The 23999-nt window shown below is 38.6% G+C and overlaps 1 protein-coding gene across 4 annotated transcripts in view; it reads left to right on the top strand.

Moving 5' to 3' along the window:
* tanc1b (tetratricopeptide repeat, ankyrin repeat and coiled-coil containing 1b) overlaps positions 1–23999 on the top strand; it is a 115456-nt gene that overhangs the window by 2637 nt on the left and 88820 nt on the right. For all 4 annotated transcript variants that reach the window (XM_061723600.1, XM_061723598.1, XM_061723599.1 and 1 more), the window contains exon 2: positions 12144–12237. In XM_061723600.1, the coding sequence (XP_061579584.1) occupies positions 12177–12237 (61 nt within the window). In that variant the 5' untranslated portion in view covers positions 12144–12176. The remainder of the gene's footprint in view (positions 1–12143; positions 12238–23999) is intronic.

Raw genomic sequence — 23999 nt, 5'->3', positions numbered from 1 at the left:
GTGTCTTAACCATGTGGTAGTGTGGTATTTTATTATTGCGTTAGTGAATACTTTGTTAACAGTGTTACTGTTTAAAACATGGTGTTACATCACATCTAATCTGCAGCTTGTGGTTCATATAAGGTGTATTAAATCTGTCAGTGGAGGTCTAGGAATTTTAAAAATGTATGGGGGTTTTATTTTTAGAATTAAACCAAGATCCTTGAACAATTACAAGAAGTGTAAGGGGGATTTTTAGGGCTTGTTGTGAAATCATAACATAATTTCACAGCTCCAAGACAACTCCTGAAATCCTCGACTAAAACACATTGGGTTTAAATAAATACTTTGGATTGTATAATTGTATGCAATGACGTATCTGCAGAAACCCTAATATGGCTGAAATTCTTAAGGTATTCATTATGTTTTGGTATTTTCTCTTTAAAAAAATGACATGGTTTACATGCAGCCGCTGTTAGTCTTAACAGTTGATTACATATTTGCAGATAAACTACTTTTGATCTTTTTTTTTGGTGTTTAACAGTATAAAACTGGTTTGGCCTAGACCTAAATAAAGCAAGTTACCATCTTTACAAACATATTGTGCTGGTAAATGTCCAGTGTCATCAGATCACGGGCATGTCCGCTCACAGCCTCTCCCATCACACAGGTGAGAATAACGTAGGCTTCAGTGTGGCTAAAACTCACTCTTTAAACTAGTGGCATTTTCACATGCTCTTGGACCGCATGTCAATTTTTCCAAAACCGATTTTTGTTTTTTAACTCACAAAGTCATACAGGAACTTAGATTGAAAGAAGACTAACAATTTCAAATGGCACACTCTTTAACCTACAGTTTTCTTGGAGGCAGATTAATAAAAGTTAGGACAAATTGGCACAAATATCCCCATTAAAAAATAACAAACAACCACTGATGTATGCTGATGAGTCCAGCTGTATAGGTACAATGTAAATGACAGTTTTAGTTTAATTTTGCTTATTTTTGCAGTCATTTGTGAAATAAAAGAAAATGAGCTTGTCCTCTGATTTAAGTGGATATTAGGAACTGGAATCAACAGGTTGTAAGGGGAATGTGCTTCAACCTGCAAAAAGTTTCTGTTGCAGGTGTGCTGCTTGCACAGTGCTCCCAGGCAGACATGAAGACTAGTGTAGAAGAAGAGATCATATTGGCAAGTAAAAGTAGCTGAAGCCCTTGTAAACTGGTTTTCTGCATTCATTTTACATAAATTATGATCTTATCTTCATATAACATATTGCACTTAAGCTGAAATTATACTCTTAAAGTTTTATTGTACTTTTTTTCAACACAAAACTTTCACATTGATGGAGGAAAAAGTAAGTGAATCCATAGACTAATGTGTTTGATAAAGTTGCATATCTGGAGTAGTTAATAAAATAAGTGGGGAGGTATAATTGGAAACTTCTTTAACAGGTAAAAGATACTCAGGCATTTTAAGTTTAGGCATCTGCTGATGTGAACCGTGCTTTGCAATAAAACAGAAGTTTGAAGACAGTCCAAAAAATGTAATGGTTTTTAAAGAACACTCAGTCCTAAATGTGCTGCAAATAAAAGCACAGTTCACCAACATCAAAACATCATCCAGTTGTATGATGGGCTGTTGTATTTGTGCTTTGTTGTCTTATTTGCTGTCATCCAGAGTGAAATGAATTCACACAAGTTTTCCAGAATACCCTATAGGATAATGTCAGGTTGGTTGTTTGGCAGCTGAAGCCAATTAGAAGTAGGATGTTGAAGCTGGACAATGACTGTAAGCGTCCAAGGAAATCCACCTCTGAATGGCTTCTAAACAAAAAAAGGAATAGTCTGCCTTCTGGAGTCGGAGCCTCTCAGTTGCATAGAGATGCTGTGGGATGACCTGGTTAGTTGTTCACACCAGACATCTTCAATATGCGTCTGAGCTAAAGCAGTGCTGTAAAGAGGAATGGTCAAAACTTTCTCCTAAACTAAGTGCAGGTCTGATCCAGAGTTACTGAAACTTGATGTCACTGCTGGGAAAAGAAGGTTCAGTCAGCTCTTATGTCCAAGGGTTAACAAGCGTCGTCCATCAGTATTGCGAATAGTTAATGGCTGTGTTCAAGCAAGGCAGAAGAAATTATAATTGTTTGCGTGTCACCAGATTTCAGCACATTGTGTTTGTCCATAATTGTGACCTAGATGAAGATCAGAGCACATTTTATGGCAATTTGATGCAGAAGACCAGTTCCCATAATTTTTTACTGCCACTGTAAAGCTGGGCACGATCCTTCCTTGTTCATTTCACAATAAGCTTATGTCACCATCGTATAATGTGTTTTTGTAATTTTCTTTTATGCTCTTCTGGTCTCAATGTTGGTATTTTAGAGACGGGAAGAAAAGGAAGTGATTAAGTTTCCTAGAACAAATTTACTAATTGTCTGCAGAGACTGCAAGATGATTGCACCCAGCTGGATCTTATTTTGCACAAACAATGAAGTAGTTAAAATAGTCTTTTTTTGTTTTCTTTAGATTTTTTTTTTTAAGACATTAGAAGACTTTTATCTGTTTCTCTAATGCCCTGTTTGTCATTCCTTATCACTTAAAATGTGTAACCCCAGTGAGTGAGTGACTGGTAATGTGTCTCATACAACAATTTAGTCTTTCTTCAGTGTTAACATGCACTCATTTTGTGCACTGAATATTGAGCGCATTACATGTATCTTAAGTGATGGGCTAAGAATAAACCTGCATTCCTGTGACGGTTTATCTGCAAAGGGCTTTGTAGGCTGAAGCTCTGCTGACAGTACGGTGCTGCTGCATGCCTCTGATTCTAAAATTCTCTTTAACTTGATAAGATTCTGACTTGGTTGTATGACCCTCTGACTAATAACCCTCATCGTGAGAATGATCTCAGTGACCATGCTTTGCAGGAAGTCCTTGTAGACTTTAAACACTACTTGTTAATGTTTTACCATTAATCAAACACTAGTCCTCTTCAGGAGCAAATGGCAAATTTGGCGTATGTAACGATGGTCCATGTGTATTTATTTTCTCTCTAGATAGAGATTCAAAGCCTCATTTATCGTCTCCCGCCAATCCATCACAGTTTCGATGTTTATGGACACTTTATTCTCCAGCAAGCCAATAGTAAAGTTTAATCAGCAATGATAATGTGTCACGACAGCAACTCTGACGATACGGTAGTTGTTACTTTGCCTGAAGTTGATGAGAACGCAGGTGGTGAAGAGGGCGGGCCGACAGCTCATTTTCATCTTTGAATCCATGTTACCTGGGGATCTGTTTATCTTAATGATTGTAGGCCGTATCTAACGTCTGTGTTTCAGATTAGTCGTTTTCCAGATCCTGGGGTGTAACTAAATACAGAGCTGGGATTACCTTGTTTAATGTGCCTTGACACTTCTGGAGCAAGATTCGTGGGATGAAATGGTTTAGTCATCGCTGCTGCTGAGCCAGCAATTTCTGTTGGGCTTTGTGGTAAAATTGTAAAAGAAAGAAATTGAGAGTAGCATTTTTATGACTCAGACTATGGTGTTTGTTTCACTTGAATGGTGTCAGAAACAAATAACAGAATTACCTCATTTCTAATGGCCCAAACTCAAAAATCAATTCAAATGTGCAATTTAGTAGACTAATGTTTTAATATTAAAACTTAAATTGATTTCCATAAATATGCCAGGCAAATCTAACAGAGGAAACCTCAAACCAAATGGCAGCGTCCCATACTAAATAATTCATTCATCAGCAGTATTAGAAAGGATTTAAGGTTAAATCTCCTCTCTGGGCAAACACATCCTTCCCAAAAGATTTTCTTTTTTTTCCCCATTGAAAGTGATGACTCCCTAACTTTAAAAAGTTTTTTAAAAGTTGAAAAACGTATCCAGTGATTGTTGGCCCTTGTCCTCTTCTTCTGTAATTTTCCTATGCCCGTCTTATGAGTAGTCTTATCCTTTGTAATTTTATGCTGAGCCATGTGGCTTGTCCTCCTCAGTTAGAGACGAGTTTTCGTTGCCTTGAGCTTGAACTTTTACTCTGCATGTACCTTTGAGACACAATGGCTTTCCACAAGAGTAAATAAACAAAGGTGAATTATGAGCAAATTGCACAGTTTCTTTTTTAAATTACTGTATTTATTCAAAATATTTTTCCTTTTTTCGAGTAAGATGAGAGAGTTCTTAGTCATGGTTTATGTCTCTCCAATTGTTCCATTTTAGGTATGGATTGGTAGGATTGTATCAATTTTGTATTAAGTACCAATATTTCTTATGGATACATAATGTATCAGTACTTCTCTCAGTAATTTGAAGCAAATAAAAAAAAAAAGGAAATGTTTTTTTTTTAACATGAAGCATTATAACCACAGTGAAGTTTACTCCTTTTTCTGGCATTTATTTGTATCATCTCACCTCAAGTCATAAATCTAGTGGCTTACCAAACAGATTTAAATAACCTCACACATACTTGCTCTGGAAGTTCATTGCCTTGTCTTGCTTTTGCTCTGCATCGACTTCGTTGCTCACAACAGTTTGCACTTTGTTTATATGAACTAATACAAAACTATGCGAGCTGTTGCCACTATTTGTAAGTGCAGTGCTCATCTCGCCATTTCCCGCTGTTGCTACAATATTGTGCTAAGAATACAGACCTATAATATGCAATATTTCATTTAATAATCATAACTTCCCTACAGTTGAAAATGTCAGTTGCTTTACAAAATCGCTCATATGAGGTTGTCAGGACAGTTTTAATTGAACCCTCTCCCTAAATTGAATCATAAGAGATTAACGTAGGCAATTGACGTGTTTATTGACTCTTTATTTATTGCTGAGACAGCTGCAGAATCTATTGAAGCTGTATTGTTATTGCAATATCATCGTGTACAATATCAATATAGCAAAAAAAAAAAAACAAACAGAAAAGTATTACAATAAATTGTAGTCTATTATTAAGTTTAAGTGTAATGTATTCACCCTCCATGTGAATGATAAAATTGGACAATCAGATAGGCTGCTAATTTAGATCCTAATTTACACAAAGGGTGGTGTTACTGTTGCAGGACATTTATTGGTTAGCGTGTCCATTTACAGTTAGGAAACAATTTAACCTGGAAAGCAGAAACATTTTAACACCATACATCGAGTTATTTGTTTATCCCATATATATCCCATTTCATCATCATGACTTTCAACTATGGTATTTCATATTGTGCAGCCCTAACTTCTACATAACATACTTTCACCAGGCAGACTTCACAGTAGCAAAGGGCTGTGAATAAACTATTGCTGCAACTAATGATTATTTTGGTAGTTGACTAGTCTGTTATCTCTTTTTTTCATACTAGTAAATTAGTAAGTAGGTAGGTACTATGGCAATGGTCAATTTATGGAAGGAAAAAAAACAATCACAAAAACGGTTATCCACTGCATGTTCCATTCATCAGACTTAACATAAAATGTAAAAGATTTCCACTGTAAACTTAAATTTTGGTTTAATAATTACAAATTATCACAGGCCCCAGTGCAAACACAGCACAAGTCAACTAATCGCTGCAGTTCTAAAATCAATATATCACTAATTTACCTTTTTTTAGGCTCAACTCAGAAGTTAGGGCAGCAGATGAATGATCTTCTGATCCATCACTCTTGAGGAAATTTGTCCAAATGTTAATCTGACCACAAGAGGCACAGAGTCATGAGAGAATTCCACAGGAAGATGATAAATCTCAATTTAATGGATCTGCGTTTCACAAAATATGTATTTTGCATGTTTGGTGGCTGTTTGTCAATGGTCATCTGACAAACCAAATACATTCAGGGACCAAGATAATTACCATATATATGTGGTCAGATTCTGCTTCATTGCAGCCTTCAAGGTCTTTGTACCTCCGCTCTGCAGCTGCAACAAAATCTGCCAACTCTTTTTCTTCCCACAAATATATAACCTCCTTTTCCATAAAATGTCATCTTAACTCTCTACTTGATTTTTTTTTTGAAAGCCATGTTGATCTTCTTCAACTCTTTTTTTTTTTTTTCTGAGGTAAGGCCCAGTCCTAAACTTTCTAGGACCAAGCATCATCTGAGTTACTCAGAATTCAATTGGATAAATATGTTTCCATGCATTTTTATGAAATTTAGATGGAGTAATGCAAAAATTATTTTTATTTTCTATAACATCATGTAAGTATATTTATGGTTACAAGCCATATGGCTTAATCTAAGGGATTTTTGAAAAAAAAAAAAAAAAAACCAACAAAACAAAAAACCTTTTGTTTGCTCTTGTTTTCTACTCAAATCTACTGCATTGAAGATTACATAACCCACGAGCAATGACATCATAGAGGCTTAGACTTTGGTAAGTATCTGCAGGCTGTGGCCTCACATCTCTGCCCTTGCATGCAACTGACTTGTTCAACACGATGAGCATGTTGAGCACCAGCTTTAGTTTATTGTAATCACACTTTTCCATGTTTAGTTTTCTCTGCCATCATTACCAAGAGTAGGTCTCTGTGGCTGCATTCATATGTGGCTCATATTAGGTTTTTTATGACAGTATGAACTGCGCAAATCGATCTCCAACATTTTTTTTCTTTTTTTTTTATCAGACCCGGCCACTTTCATATGTTGACCGTAATCGGATAAATGTCCAATCTGTGTAGTCAGAATGGTCATGTTGCATTTCATCCGACTGACATCACAGGAAATGTGTTTTGTCTTGAAAGTCTAGAGAAGGGGCACTGATGGATCCAAAAGTGTTCCTTGATGTCCTGAAAGTATGGATGAAGTTGTCGTGATCCCATCACTCCTGGTTCCGACTTCGCATCCACACATACCTCTCTACAAAGATGGCAGCCACTCCTGCACAAAAGGCCATTGTTAAAATCTCCTTCTTTCCTTAATCACTTAGGCATATTTTTGATGGTTCCGACTGGGCAAGTGCTTCCAAATTGCTATGAAGCATTCATATTTATTTCTGTAAACACCACGCCCTCGTTGTCTTTCTCTGCGCATGCGTGTCACTTCAGGGCCGCGTACCGTTATCACACTTCAGTGTAATGAAGGGTGCATTAATGGCCCTTTTGCACTAGTACTTACTTGGCCCGACACGGCTCGTCACGCCTCTACCCGTTTTGTCCCCGTTTGTTTTTCCACAGCCAGGGGAGAAGTGGGCAGGTTGGGGTGAAGCTGCTGTGACGTACTCAATTGCGCAACCGCTTTGTTCATGTCGGCGCTGATCAGAAATCAGCTGGAGCCGCGAGCGGCTGAGAGTAAAACAGCCCGTCTACATCCCTTTTTTAATTCTCTCGTCAGCCCCCAGGTTTATGAACATCTGCAGAGTTTTATCACCAAACAGACGTTTTTATAATAAAATCGCTGCGAGCCGCAAGTAGCTCTCGTGCTGACTCCCGCTTCCTGATTCAAACGTCTGACGGCCCCGCCCCCCGACCAATCAGTGGCGCGGAGGGTGGTGACGTCAGAAATAGTCCCGGCTCAGCCCGGTTAGAACCTCGGCAGAATGGTTACAGAAAAAGTATCGGCTTGGAGCGGCTCTACCCGTCTCAGTGCAAAAGCGCAAGACGGAGCCGTGGCGGGTAGAACCGAGCTGAGGCGGGACTAGTGCGAAAGGGCCATTAGATGATAATGTGATCAACCATGTGGAAAAAAAAATCGGAATTTGGTAAAAAAAATTGGATTTGAGCATAAAGAACTGCAATGTGAAAGTAGCCTGTGTGAACTCAGTGTTGTTGTAACCTGTTTTCCCCACTCCTCACACAGGTTTCTAAGGAGAGAAATCCTCTATCAATAAACCGGATTGATAATATAAGCGTTTATAAGGTATTATACGTAGTGTTTAATAAGGGTGCTCTAGATCCCAGGTTTTGATACTCATTTCCACTTTAACTGTAGATGAGGGCTCACTGGCAATGTATTCAGAGAATAGCCTACGGTTGTTTTTGTGTTCTATCTTAGATTAACATTTCATATCTAACAGATTAAATATGTAGGGCTTTGAGAGACGGCTATTAAAACCATTTCGATCTCCTCAGAACTTAAGTGTTGATACTAAACTTGGTCTACGTCAACACCCACAGCAGTCTGCTGGTAGGTAAGCAATGTCAGCTTCAGATGTTTCACTTTTCTTTTTTACAGCAACATGTGCCGCTCACATATTCACTTGCCGGACAATCGGTTTAATGTGCTCAGTCATGGACCAATGCCTATCCCTAAAACCATGGCTAAAACTTAGGCCCCGTTTACACGTAGCCGGGTATTTACAAAAACGGAGGCGTTTTCATGCGTTTTGGCCGTTCGTTTACACGGAAACGGAGGTCAAAGTCACCAAAAACGATCATTTCTGAAAACTCCGGCCAAAGTGGAGATTTTCAAAAACTCCGTTTTCCCGTTTGCGTCTAAACGGAGGAAAACGGAGGAAAACGGAGATTTAAGCTTCAGAACGTCACATTATGCACCAGAAACTCACCAGCGTCATGTGTGCGACCTGTGTTTACAATTAGTTTGGCCACCGTCAATATTTTCTTGTATTTTACCTGTTTAATATTCTAAAGTCACACTTAAAAGTAACCCCCCCCCCCCCCCGTCCAGCCTCCTGCTCATTCAAGCCTGTGAGCGCGTCAGCCAGCAGCATGAAGCCTGAATTATGGTTCCGCGTTAAATCGACGGCGTAGGGTACGCGGCGACGCGCAAGGTACGTGCGCGTCGCCGCGTACCCTACGCCGTAGGCTCTGCGTTAATGTAACGCGGAACCATAAATCAGCCTTAACTGGAAGTTACACACGTGTCATTTGTTGATGTTTTTCCAGGATTCTGATTGGCTTGCATGACGTTAAGAGCGTTTTCATGCAGGTCCGTGTAAACGAGGATTTTTTTTGAAAACGTAGAGGGGAAAATATCCGTTTTTGTAAATACCCGGCTACGTGTAAACGTGGCCTTAGGCCAATAATTAATCCAGACCAATTAATTGCTCTACCTATGATTTAGATGAGTTAAAAGAACATGCAATAGGTAAAAGTGATAATCAATCCATACAGTGTTTTTTCCTGGTCCAGAGAGCTAGCATTCTGTTAACTTTTACGGGTCACAACAGAACAATTTAAACACACAAAAAAACAAAAGAAAGATCTCTATGTTAGTCTGCTACAAAAGTGCTGTATTATTTTCCTCAGCCCAGCACAGATAACTCTCTTTGGAACATCATCTGCCTCATATGAAACTAAAACACAATGCTTAAAATCCATCATTAGTTTTCCAAAGTGTTTTCTGCCCCTTGTTTTTTCTGCCCCTCAAGTTTGGTAAGGATGCAGGAAATACTTGAGCCATTCCAGTACAGTTGCTACATAAAAATATCAGTGCTTCTGTTATTTCCCTTTAACTCTCTTCAGTGTGAAAAACAACCGCATGTTTACAATGGCTGAGACCCAGACTGTGCTATCCTTCATACCCACTCCCCACACTTCCCCCTTCAAAGGTTTGTTGGCTAACTTGCCATTGTTTTCAGCCACTTGAACTCACAGACCAGGCTGGGCCTGTTTCCTGAACTCACTGAATAGACAACAAAAGAATAGATAATTATGGAGTTTGCATGAGAATGTAAACGTTCCTCTTCAAGGTGGGTTTTTTTTGTTGTTTTTTTCTGTTTTTAATAAACGAGTTTGAAGGTCAACCCAAAGAGAGACTTTCCATGTTGCTATGCCAACCTCGTTGAAATCCGAGTATGGTTGATCATGGAGAATCGGTTGATGGAGACAGCTTGTATAACATTTAAGCCGGGAAGAGACGAACAATGGATGGAAAATAACTGTTTGAAAATAACAGTTTGAGTGTGTGGATCAGAGCCTGGGGTGCTGTTGCTTTTGTCTGCCACCTCATAAAAGTCAAAGCAAACTCACCAAGACCCAATGTATGTGTAACCCGTCCCCTCCAGAGGCAATCCATTAAAAGAAAAAGATCTTATTTTTCTTCCATATCTAGCCGTCTTCCCACAGGACTATGATATAGCCGCATGGCCCCATTAACCCCATGCCATGACAGACTGTGCAGGTGAGGATATTCTTTTCTTCACGACGTGTATGGATTTGAACTATAGCTCATGAGGAATGGCCTGGAAAGCATAACTGATGATAACCTGAAGCATTTTTTTTTTTAACAACCCCATATCTAGTTTCTCTTTCCTGAAAGAAAACTGTCTTGACATTCTGCCATTTTAGATAAGTCTTGTTTTTTAGTTATTATCCTTAAGCTTTTCTAATGTAACATACTCGAAGGTTGTGGCGTTTAAATACGTTAAGTTGTCAACAGTGACGAAGTGTCCTTAAAGATGAGCTCTTTGGTGTGTAACCCGTCAGTTTTGTGGGGTATTTAGAGACATTTTGAAGACTTGACAACTATGGGGCGCTGCTTGTGGAATCTTTAGTCTGTTTTGTCTGTTTAAGCAGCGTGGTGTCTGTAAAACCTGCGAGTCTCTGCGGGGTTGCTCTGTTGTGATAATCAGAGGCCCATGCTAATATCCAAACTCAGTTTAAATACACTAAGATGGACCTGACCTTGGGGGGGCGAGGGGTCTTGATCTCAATCACTATACATACCAAACTCACATGGGCTTTTCTCTCCAGAGACTGTCTTACAAAGATTGCAGTTATATCCTTGCGGTTTTTCCCTGATATGTATAATGACCATCATTGTGAAATCAGCCTCAACACAGTGAGGAGATCAGCTTTAGGTTTTATTATTGATTTGAATTCTTTATCTAGTAGAAATGACTGATAGTCACGTACTTGACCATCAGCATCGGTTGTGTCTCGTTCCACAGTGGGTGCCGTGTTTCATGGTGCGTCTGCCGGCTTGGACGGGGGAGAGGGAATGGAAGGAATTTGTCATGTTGGCTTTTGGAGTTACATGAGGGCATTTCTCATTTCCTTTGGGTTAACCTGGGTGATGTTTATTGTTACTGTGGAGATGAGCAGCGAGCTCCCACACAGTGACAGCAGCCAGCGTTTCCACTGGACAGGCCAATGTGCCATACTGTACCGCTCATAAATCACACTTTTCTGACGAGGCACAGAAATACAGACTATTAGTCTTGTTTAATATATGTGCTTTCCATGCAGGTTTCAGAATTAAAGTGAAATTAAGTAATTGTATACTATTTCGACAGCTTATTCATAATGTTGGAGGAGTAAAAGCTCATAAAGTTTTTTTTTTTTCTGTTGCCATGATATAGAGGCTTCTCTGAGTTTTACCTGATATACTACCATTCCCCATAACCAGTTTGGTGGAAGCTTTGCTTCTCAGTGTTTCATGTGACTTTATCACGTATGAAAAAGGATGAATCGATAGTCTCTCACAGCAGCAGTTTGAAGACGTAGATATTCAGAGGCCTGGCTTCTGGGGTTTAGAACTGGGTCTTTTATTTGCAGATGGAATATCCTTATTTGGTTGAGAGCAGTCTTTTCTTTTTATTGGAAAGATTGCTCTGCTGCTATTAATATAGCAGAGTATGCTGTAGCAGTTCCTGATGTTTTTAGAGGGTTGAACACCAAAAACCCTACACAATCAAATCTTGCTTCATTACGAACGATTGTACCATTGTGCACGAAACATAAAACCAAGAGTAATTCCAAAATAAACGAACAAAAGCAGATCATTTAACTCTAACGGCTCAAAAAGCACACTAACCTGTGAACACCCAAAGATATCAATTGAAGGAACCGAAGCTCAGCCACATAACATCAATTACATGTGGAATTCAGGGCATTCAGCTGGGTGTTTTCCTACATAACAAGATAGCAGAACTTGTCCTTTTCTGTTTAAATATTAGGGCATTCTTTCCATGCTTCCCTCCACTGATGACCTGCAGGATTGAGAGTGCTATGAGAAAACTCTCAGGCATGTGCCAGTTAAACAATATGAAATGCAGATATAAAACATTGCCTGTTTTGATCTTTTTTCCTGATTTTGTCTTTTGAATGGGTTTTTGAATTGCAAGTATTTGGATTATATAGCCTTAAAACATGGAATTATTTGCATTGCAGGACAGCTTCCCTAGTTTTCCTTGAGTGACAATGGATAGTTTTCAGATGTTTAGCTTTGGCTATATCCTTGAGTGATGGATCATTTATTTTATTTAATCCCAGGGGCCCTAAAGAGAGGAATCCAGGAATCTTGACATGTTCAAGGCAGTGCTGAAGAAAAATAGAGATGGAGGCAAAGGGAGCAAAAAGGATTCAGGTAAGTGCAACAAAACACACCAAGCCCTAACTTAACCCTTAAGGCAGTGGCACGTCAACCCTTGCTGGTTGGTACTTGTGTCATGTTGTTGTCAGTCCATAAACAATGAACCAAATCTCTTGGTGCTCATCACACAAATAAACTGCATACTTTGAAAAAGTCCCAACCCCATGTACAGTTTCTTTGGCAGAGACTAGCTGTAATTTGATTGGCTTATACTCACATTGAAGAATGAAAAGTTGAATTTTCCCCAACTTTTTATCGGAGCAAAGCTCCCTCTGCGATGAACCTCCAGTTTAGTTTAGCCACACTTGACTTAAACTCATTCAAAGTGAACATACGCCGAAGCTCAGGACGCTTTCATCACGTATGTGTGACTGTAGGCTCAGATTCAACTTTCAGTCTATATAGATAGATCTTTATTGTCATTATCACTATGTACAACGAAATATGAGTTTATCTCCAAGTAAACTTTATCAAGTGTCTCTTTTGGAAACGATGTGTACTGAGGATTCATAATTTAAACACATTAAGTTGAGTTATATGTATGTTAGTGGTTTTTTGATAATCCAATTGCAGCCAAGAGTTACCTGAACTCTATAGTTCATGGACATCAGCCAAAATATGAGTTTCTTCCATTGTGACGTTTTGTCAGGTCTTTATTGCACATGTCCTCAGTTGTTGTTTGTGTTTTATCCTCAGCAATTTGAACACAGCTTGATCATGTTAAGATCAGGGGGATTTTTAGTTTAGTTTTTTTTTAGTTTAGGTTTGTCAAATTCGAAAACCCCAAGGTTGCTTTTGAAGTGTGTTTTGGATTATTGCCCATATGTGAGTCAGTCTCAAATCATTTGTGTCTAAGTAGACAGTATAATCTTGTACACTTCAGATTTTATTAGGCTGATCCTATCTACTGATGTATCAAGAATAAACACCCGGGATCCAGTTATATTGAAAGCCAATGAAAACCATTTCTGATGATGACAAAATGGGGAATCGGTTGTTGATTTCATGTTCAATGAGACAAAGACCGGCTGTGTGACAGGAACACCTCAGGCAAACGTAATTGTCTTTGAAAAGGTTTCTTTGGAACTAATTTAACATGAAGCTTCTTGTCTCCTTGATAAGTGCAGCAACAGGTCAAAGACCCACATTTGAAGTGAAAGGCCTTTGCCAAAAGAATAACAAGTTGAGCAGTCTGTACTAGAGATGGTGTGGCGAAAACTGCCTCCCATGTTCATGGAGCCATTGTTTAGTCTCTCATTGTAAGATTAGAGTGGGATATGACATACCTACCATTTTCTATCTATAGTTTTTACTGTGAGTAACGCCTGATTATTATGTCATGACAGATGTTTTCCTTTGGAAACTTGGATGTGAGCTTTCCAGCATGAGTAATCATGAATCATCCTTCGCAGCCATTGTAAACTCGTCCCTTGTTCACATAATGGCCCCTTCCAATGATCTGTTGTGATGAGGCAGATCGTCCATTTATGCTTAAACTGCATCTTCTAGCCTCGACCTGCTTCCCCACTTCAGAGGTGCAGAGGTTCAGCCCCCTGATTCATCAATCAGTCTACAGTAAATATGTGTCACAGAGCCCTGCTGTCTAAGACTTGTTTGACTCAACCGGCAAGGCTAAAATTAAAAGGCAAACAGTCTGACTTGTTTTATTTCACCTTCACTGCATTCTTAATACTGTGTGTGGTGAGAAAAAAAAACCAAAACATTAAAGGCTTGTATGAATAGCTTTTTATGAAGCTGTTGCAACCTGTCTTCGCTTATGTGAACCACTTGATAACACAGCCTTTCTTTTATCCAAACACACATACACACACACACCCACATCAATGCTTAAAAACCATGAGATCTGTGTAGGTGAAACCTGGGAGAGTCAATGCCTCAGTACAGCGCTTTTATCATTAGCATTAGCATTAATTTTTCCTTTCCCAGTTGGACCCCATCCATCAAGCCAAAGCAGATTCCTAACCTTTTCTCATGGTGAGACAATAAAATCTGGCCACTCCTCTTTGTTGTTGAGGCTGCTTGAGACAGATGAGAGGTCACGGACTCTGCTCTGAGCGCCGGTCACCCACTATGCTTTTTTTATTCCAGCACAGAGCAGAGATTTCTACATAAAATATTTTTTTCTTTTTAGGCTGTAACAGTTTATCTCGTTAGACTAAAATGTGGGTCATTTCCCATTTTCTGTCATTCATGTTGTAATGTTGCTAAGTGTTCAAATCTAGCTTTAAAAAAAGTATTGGTTTGTGTCCTAAGAGACTTGAATGCATTTAAGATAAAATCGAAGCAGCACATGGTTTTGACTTGTCTGTTGTTGAAAAGTTTTGGCTCCTTCCTGTTTCTAATGACGGCACCCAAAGAAAAGACCCGACGAGGAAGGCGGTGATGAGTGTGACGGCGATGTTGCAATACAAATAATGATGTCAGCTCAGAGATGAGATCCATTTATTTAGCTCATGAAAAGGTCACACTACCCTTAGAGCTGTGGGACAACATTTTTGTTTTGTTTAAAATAAAAAATAAAAGTTTATAAAATAAACTGGAGTTAAAATAAGATATTTGACACAGATTCGATTTTTTCCATATGAAAGCAATTAGTGGCTGTTGGTCAAGCCTGTAGTTGCGGTTCTTAAAGCACTTTCATATACTCACACATATATATATATATATATATATATATATATATATATATATATATATATATATATATATATATATATATATATATATATATATGTGTGTGTCTAAAGTGAAATAAAGTGGGAGGAAAGGCCTTGATAATGCTATAATTGCAAGATAGCTCTGCAGATGTTACTCATGACTTGGTGGCTATGGACTGGAGGCAACTTTAAAAAAAAAAAGAATGGTAAAGGAAACTGGGCCCCCATGCCAGATACCACTACAGTCATTAGCTCTCCTCTGGGATCTCCCCAATGCCAAGACCACAAAAACACAGAGTTTACTAATTTTGTCTCTCCACTTGTGTTCCTTCTAGATGTTTCCTCCCCTCTTGCCTCTCTCAGTCATTCTGCAAGAAATCTGTTTGGAATTGGCCGTTTTTATTCCCTTTTATCTACTTTTTTAAAATAGTCTTTCCATTCCAGGAGAGGGACTCTGCTTTGCTGTGGTCTGTTGCCTTTCATGGTTGCATTTTGCAGGAGCTATCTTGAATACAGTGGAAGTACAGTTACATTTCGGTACAATACCCTCATTGAGACGTGTTTGTCCATATGTTCACAGTTGTTAACATGATGGCTGTAATTTATGATAACATTTATTTAGCAGAACATAAAACTATTGAAGCTCTACTGCTTATTGGTCTTATTATAACTTGAAGGATAATAAAAGCCTGGACAGAATGGGGTTAGATTTAATATTGTGTCCTAAAATGGAATTTATGTGGCCAATTCAATGTTAACTCAAATGATAGACATGTGAGACTTCATTTTCCCACTGAGATTTAATATTCCTTTTGGAAAAGAGGCCTTTTGCCTCTCTTTCTTCCCTCTTCAGACGACCCACAGCCCTTGTTAAGCCTCGTCGTCTTAAGTGAGGATCTAGCCGTGAACTGCTGCCGTTGCCCTGGGAATGTCTTCAATTAGTCCATCATGTGACCAGGAGAAAGCACAGTTTGACTCAGCTTTGATTTCTTAGTTAAACTTAGGTAATACCTCTTTGGACTCTCCAACATTAGGCTTCCCGCTCGGTGAGCATGGCTGCTCGTAGCAGCTGCCAGACATTTGTCTGTCTGTCGTGTGTGACGCAGCTTTAATCACACTAACATGCACCGCCGCTCTGTCTTTGAGTCCGACAACAGTTTCAGCTGTTTATTGCTCCATCTCACAACACACCCAGACGCTCTGCATACACAACAACTCAGCAGTTTGAGGGCCTTCTCTCAGTATTGTGGCAGTATTGAAGCAGGAAATGAAATTACAAACATTTACATATCTTAACTGTGTTTATCTCTTGAATATCACTTAATGGAAGCAATTCTCAGTTAGATGCATCCTCTATTTTCTAAGAGAAGTTGAAGGAAATGTTCATTAGTTCATTAGTCCAAAGAAATGATGAGTGAGAGACCCTCACCGACTCTGTTGGCTCAGCTGTGCTCCTGAATCCTAAATGCTGTCTCTGCAGTTTCCATGACATTCATTGATGGTTTGACATAAAATAACAAACTGTTGCTAAAGGTCAGACAACATCAAATTTATTACAAAGTCAAATTTGAGGATTTTCAGATTTTAAATCACTCTGATGATCAGGTCAGTTAAACATGTTAGATCGGGGCTTGAAAAGGTAATATTCAATCTTAAATGTTTAAAACAGTACATGAAAAGCGATACATATTTAAAGATATTCCCTAGTTTGCGCATTTCCTCTCAGGTCTCCAACAGAACAGCTGCCATTGCAGAGATTCCTTTGCTGTCTGTATTCCTTCTCCTTCAGCTGCCACAACAGGAATTTTTTTTACTGTTATGGGAAGACTTTCCTCAATAAACACAAGCCCCAGGTGGTTGAGGTGGAAAAAAAGTTGTCTTTTTTAGTTTTTTTTTCTTTACTTTTAAACAGGTGTTAAAAACTAAAACACTCAACAAGCTTGTGTTGGTGGTTCAAACGTTAGGAACAATCTGTTTGATGTTATTAATATAGATGAAGGATTTCTTTTTAAGAATGTGGTTTCCTGTCCAAGGTATTTGGTTGCTGGTGAGGGGCGATCTTCCAAAAATGTAGGATCACAGTAAGTCTTCTCACCGATATTTGGTGACTGACCCTCTACCCAGACATTGACAAACATGATTCAGTCTGGCACAAGTCTTAGTGGCTAAACTGCATATAAATCCGTCTCTTCTAATTAAACTGCTGCCCAGGGGCCTCCTCTTAATCCATATCTGCTGTAGCTACCTAGGTACATGCCGTCTCTTTGTTCTCTCACTTCTCTGCGCATTGCATGGTGGAACATTTGTACCTTTTTGTGCATGAAATTATAGATGAACTGCGTACAGATAAAGGCTCAAACAAACTTTGAAAAAGGAGCTGAATGTGAGGAAAGAAATGCCAAAATTGATTCATTTGCTAAAATCACAATTAACACAAAGGAATGTGTAACTTTATTGCTTTATTAAGTTCCGGCTAATACTGAAAGCATTGGTTTTAAATTGAGTTTCTTGCTGGCAGTAATACAGATCACGAGGAAGAAATCTCTGTAGTCTTTGAATCAGGGAGTTTTTACCAAAGTGAATGAAGGTTGTGGGAGTAGCTTCAAAGAGCAGCAGCTAGACTGTGGCTGTAAGTGCTACAGTTACTGTAGCAGCTGCTGTCTGTTCAAGCCAGTTACTGTCGTAATGTCCAGATGGATTAGCAAAGCGTGGTTTTAAACAATCCTTCCAGGATATCAACAACACTGCTCAAAGTTACACGATCATGTGAAGTATTGTTATATTAACAGAATACTAACTGTAGTGTGTCTTAACTGTAACTTCTAGCTGATGACTTGCCACCAACTCTGCATCACATGATTCTTTATTGCTATTTTAGAAACACTGAACAAAGTGAAAACCATTCTTACACCTGGACACACCTTTATAGCTAATTTTAAGTAACATAATCACCACTCTTTAGATACATTCCTCAGCTCCTTCCTGCTTCTTAAAATGGCTCATAACCACATTACCCACAATACCTTTATCTTAAAAGCAGACTCAACAGTCTATTGTCATGTATTGTGATCAAAAATCTGAATGGCTTGACGGTGAGAAAATACGTTATTAACATCTTCCAATTAATTATGATGTAATACACAGGTACACTGAAAAATTCCTTGAAAATGTCACACCTGAGTTTTCACAGCAAAATAATCTGTTAAATCACCTTTCCATACAAGAGTTATAATTGAGTTTCTAAATGTTATTAAAATGAATCTATATTAACAGTTGCTCTGTGGATTTTTGGCTCATGTTTGCTGTTTTTGCTCTCAGTCATGTTTATATAAATTTTCATGTCCAGACAGTTATGGTAGGGCTTATAAAGGTGGATAAAGAATGCACCTGATTTACAAAGGAGGCCATTCAGTGCACAGACCTACATGGGTATCAAAGCACTATGCAGCCAGCAGGCAACGATTAGCAGGGCGTAGCTCAAACCACATCTTTCACTTGCACATATTCATGTACAAACACACACACATACATACACAGACACACATGCCCACAAACCTCAGGTGTATCCACATAAGACACTCCCTGTCTTTCCTACTCAAAAGCAAAATAAGGGCTCTTGGGAACAGCAGTGAACCTGGTTCAGTAGGCTTGCTGTTTCTTTTTGTTGGCTCTTTTACAACAAATATTTAGCCATGGTGAGATTCTTAAATATTTCTAGGAATGAAAGCAATGAACCTAATTATTTTCGGACCCTGTTCTGCACAAATAATGTAGTCTCACATTTCAATTCAATTCAATTTTATTTATATAGCGTCTATTACAACAGAAGTTGTCTCTAGGATCTTTCCAGAGACCCAGAACATGACCCTCGAGCAATTATTACATAAACATAACATAAACAATGGCAGGTTAAAACTCCCCTAGTGAGAGAAAAACCTTAAGCCAAACAGTGGCAAGGAAAAATGTAGTTCAAAAGACCTGCACTTGTCAATAACAGGCATTGGGAGAAGCTTTTTATATTTTTGCAGTTGTCTGATGTTTAAACACAAAATAAGAAAATAATTTCAAAAATATGAGTAACCATGATTTTTATGCAAAACAAGAAGGTATGCAAATAAAAATAAGAAAAAGAAAATCCAACTTCTTGAGTTTTTGAAATCTAACTTGATGTTTGGACAGAATGCCTCCGTGCTGTTTTGTCTAACATCTGACGTGTTATAATTCGTTACTGTAGAAGATGCTGTTCATTTATTTATTCTGTCCTCCAACAATCAATCACGTAACAATTTTTCCCCATAATTTATTGATGCATTAGTGGGGACCCTGAACCCATGCATGTTAAATTTAAAGTAAGAACATTTTGCAGTTACTACAAAATGAACTTGGATTGCCTCTATACACTGTTGGTGGCGAGACTGCTTTTTTTGTCTTTTTCTACTTGACTGTACTGTTGGAATGGTGTGGACCCTGAAGGCATAGTTAAATCACTAAAATTGTTTTCATTCCTGGAAAATCCTGGAGATGCTCTGGACAGTGGCCCACACATGCATTTCACTATAGAAATGGTACTTATCTCATCTAGTATCGAGCAAAAGGTTTGGTACATCGCTCCTACCAAGTGGTGTGGAGTGTTTGTACGCCCTGGGTAAAACGGTGGAAACTTGCACAACAAAGGTTGTGGATATTGGTGTTTTCTGACAATGTGGTTTAATTGAAAAAAATAAAAATAAAACCCTAATATCTAGGTGCTCTAAAAAGGATTTTACTTATAATTTTGTGGTGTAATATGAAGTAAAACCCTGTGCATTCACTGGGTGTTGTTTTTCAAAACAATTTCCATGTCTTGGTGTCTTATGAGTTTAGAAGTAAAAGGTTTTTTCACATATTATTACTAGAGGGTATATGTAATACAGACATGGTCTTTTAATTCTGTTGTAGTACTATTGAGTTACCATGCAGTTAATATTTGAGTAATTAAAAGAAAGATGAAAAAATTCTGATTATATCGCTATATTTCATGAACAGCATGAATTTCTTGGACTTTCTGGGAAAAGCTTGCATTGCTTTTTTTTCTTTCTTTGGCTTCTTGCAAGTATTTGGAGAAATGTCACCAATCTCCATTACTGTGGTTTGCTCCCCATACACTCATCATTAACTGTTCCATTTGACCTTGGAAGTGTATAAATGGCCACAAATGAGATGTCCAAGAGGATCGGGCGAAATCAGAGAATAATGTCACCAGCATAGCAACAATACAACTCATTCATGCTTTGCCCTTCATCTACGTGTTGTTTTTGTCACTTCAAAGAGGAGGAAAAACATTGTATCAGTTAACTTGCCAGTGTGGTTTAGTTTTGTCTTTGAAAGGGTGATGGGGCCGTCATGGCTGTTCATTGGCTGGAGAGGTCAGCAGCTCACAGATTTTTCTAATTACAACATGACCTTCCAGGCCAGACACATTCCATTTTTTCCCCTTTTCAATGATGTTTTATAACTTTTTTTGCAGATTTACGTGAGCACATTTTATTTTAGAGGATCCTGTCTCACACAGGATATACGAAGTGTTGTCCAGTCTTGATGTAACTTTGCTTTAGTTTCCTTTGATGTTTTTCCCAGCTGTTTTGTTTTTCTTATATTTTGCCATCACTGCACAGACACCATTCAGTCCTGTCACTCCGTTTGACTTTCAGAGAAATCTGTTCTGACGCATTAAAACCTGGGATCAGTGTTGGGGCTTTGAGCTACCTCATCTTCAGTCCTGGTTTACCGTTTTCCACTTTTCAGAAAGGGTTTTCTTTTTTTTTCTTTCTTTGTAGGATGTCTTTCCGTCCCTAGCTCAGGCGAGCTTTAGTCGGGCCGAACTAATGACCCCGACTCCTTTGTGCTCAGTCTGAAAAGAGCTGGTGTTAGTGCTGATTGCAAAGACGAGCAGTTTGGATGGAGTGCTCCCCCTTCACATCTACATCTCTTTTCTTTTTAGTGCACCTTTTTGAGATAAAAAAAACTCTTCATATTATGTTCAGCAAATCCCAAAAAGTTGTTTTGACAATCAAATATAGTTGAGAACCATGCTCTGAGGCATGTAGAGGAGGGGTTTGGAGTGTTTTTGGTCAGATATACTTGTAATTGCATCATTATTATTGAAAGTTAATCAAAATAACACGTTGGTAATGGCTGAAAAGAAGTTTCAACTGGCCATCACAAACCAAATAAGGCACAATTGCTACCAATTGATGTTATATCCTTACAGATTGGCACACTTCAAACTTGCAGGATTTTCCCAAGTCTATGTTTGCTTTTGGGATTAAGGTCTTGAGAAGGATTGCGTGGACAGCCTTTGTACCACATCCATGTCCATTTAGCCTCTCAGAACAGGCTCTTGTCCAGAGGTTAGTGATGTTCTCATGACCTCACCTGGCCCCTGAGGGAGCTCTGCCTAATGGTCTGTGCTAACAGCAATCCAAATCTGTCATTGAACCACATTTCCATGGCAACATAGGACCACTGACCACAAAAACAAATGAATCTCTTTTTAGCGCAAGAACTGTGTTAATTGCATTAAAATGATCATTGTATAAGCAAGTGTCCCCAATTGTGTGTCTTAAACTTTAGTACCTGGGTTTTGATTTTGTGATCAAGTTTATAAAGTTTGGAGGTTTGTCACAACTTTATGCTTTCATTTTCCCCTGTTGAAAGTCCTAGCTTTGTAAAACCTCTGGTGAGGTTACCACCTGCAGTACGGAGATACATCACATCTGGTTGTGATTAGTGTTGTAATACAAATGGCAAAAGATGAGAGTAAAGAGGGTGTCCCACTTGTCTAGAGTCTGGTGCTGTGAAGTCATGTAAGCACACGCAGACTGAATTTTTTCCATTGCTCTGTAACAAGGTAAAGTCTTTTGCACTTTCACATGATCACTTGAAGAGTTTATGTAACTGTATGGTGCGACATGTTTTGGACACGTTGTCCAGATCAAACTCTTTATGTGAAGGGCAGTGATTTTAGTGTGAACACACTAACTGTAGTTTTGAGTCCATACAAGTTGACAGAATTTGAGCAATCGCAGGTTTACGATTTTTTTTTTTTTTTTTTTTTTTTTTTTTTTTTTACTAACATTCTTCCAGAATGGTTTTAAAATTTCCTGTTATCATTTAGCATATAATCCTTGTTCATCTATCAGTCCCTTTATTGGCCCTTCTTTGCTCCCCAAATCGAAGGATAAATTACATTCATGTCATTATTGGGCTCCTATTCTCTCTCTTCGCTATATTCACTTGAATTGACAATTAATGAAGAAGAATTAGGAACGGTGCCTTGCGAGTGCTAGACTCCACTGCCACCTCCTCCTCTCCTCTCCTTCTGCTTCTTATCCCCAAGACACACACAAACTCATATTCACCCGCTCTTTCTCTCCGTCCCGCCTTACCAGTCACTCTTCCCATGGGACTTTGTCGGTGAGGGCATTCCAGGGCTCAGGCTGCTGCAGAACTGTGCACCAGCGTGAAAGAAAGATGGATACAATCTGAAGCCCTTAATCAGACTTTGCATTAACATGCATCCTAGGAAATATCTTCTAAAATAACCACTGCTTACCATGTATATTCACACCTTGCTATAGAATGTGTTGCCAAGAGCAACTCAAAGGATTGGATCTAAACATCCCACTCTGCATGCACTTTATCTTTCTTGCAGACTGCATTTTTTTAATCACCAACGTCAACAGCTGTAAGCAGGAGGTTCGAAATAACAAGATGAAGTCAAAAAGATTGACTACCAACATTTAACTATTTTTCAACAAAGGATATGTACATTGCAAATCAGTGTATACAGTATAAGGAAAGAAGGGGAAAAAGTTTGTGTCAGATGTGCATCATCATGTTATTTCTGGTTTCCTTTTTTTTTGTCTTTCAGTTGTACCTATTAATATCCAGCTGATTCATTTGGTGATTAAAAATAATGACACACTTGATGCAAGCAAAAATTAAGTGCATGTTTATCTTCAAATAGTGTGGGAAGGTCAGATCCAATCACTTTACGTTGCCCATTGCAGCGGGAGAACGTGCTAAGTGCAGGTCATCAGATTTCTTAGGACTTATATTAATGCAAGGTTTGAACACGGCGTGTAACTAATCACCCGCAACGGCTCACTGAGTGATATTTTCAGACCTAATCATCCCTGGACAAAGCGACAAGTTTGCAGTTTTTTGAATTTTTTTAAAATTCCTTGTCATTTGTAACACCCAAATACGGTGTATGCTGTCAAACATACAATACGTTATTTTTTCATATTATTTCCATAAGATGTTTAAACAAAATGTGAGCAAAAGAGACAATGCATTTAGTTTGTTTTATTATTTACTACTTGCATTGATTTGAGTCAACTGCCTTTAGTCATGCTGCCTGGCACAGTATTTTGACTGTTCCTATGGCTACCGCTGTGTGAGTAAAGTAGTCTGAAATCAGAAATGCCTCATGGGAAAAACACTGATAAACTCTAGTGTTTCACACAGTAGTTTTATAGCTTTACTTTTAGAAATGAATTTTGAAATGGAAAAATTGATATTGTATTTACATGTTAGTGCTTGTTCTTGATCATTATATTTAACTTAGGGGCCCTCCCCCCACTCTTTAGCCTTTGTTGTCCGGCTCTTTCTCCTCTCTGTGGGTTCTTGTGTGTTAACCACGACAGCTTTTGTGAAGCTGTCTCTCTGGTCTCGGAAGTACGCAGGGAATCCTCATTGGCACTCAGTCTAGCGAAAGAATTCTCCTCTTTGTTAGATTGTCCAATGGCCATCCTGCTTTGTGGTTTGATTGGAAGAATTTGCATTAATTATCGTCTTTCTTCATTTTCTTCTTCGGCTTTAATATTAACATTGGACATGTGTTTGTATGCATCCTTATGCATAGACAGAAGTTTCAGCGGTATCATGCATTCATATTTTTTTAATCATATTAGCTTTTGCCATATATTTTGCACTTTAAACTGTGTTTCTCCTATGCAAGATGGATTGAGCACTCAGCCTATTTTAGAGGCTTTATCTTTCGGGGAGCTCATTGCTTTCTCTCAGAAGGAGTGA

The sequence above is a fragment of the Cololabis saira genome, chromosome 6 (genome assembly GCF_033807715.1).
Source record: "Cololabis saira isolate AMF1-May2022 chromosome 6, fColSai1.1, whole genome shotgun sequence".
NCBI classification, from domain to species: Eukaryota; Metazoa; Chordata; class Actinopteri; order Beloniformes; family Belonidae; genus Cololabis; species Cololabis saira.
This window is presented reverse-complemented; position numbering and strand designations above follow the sequence as displayed.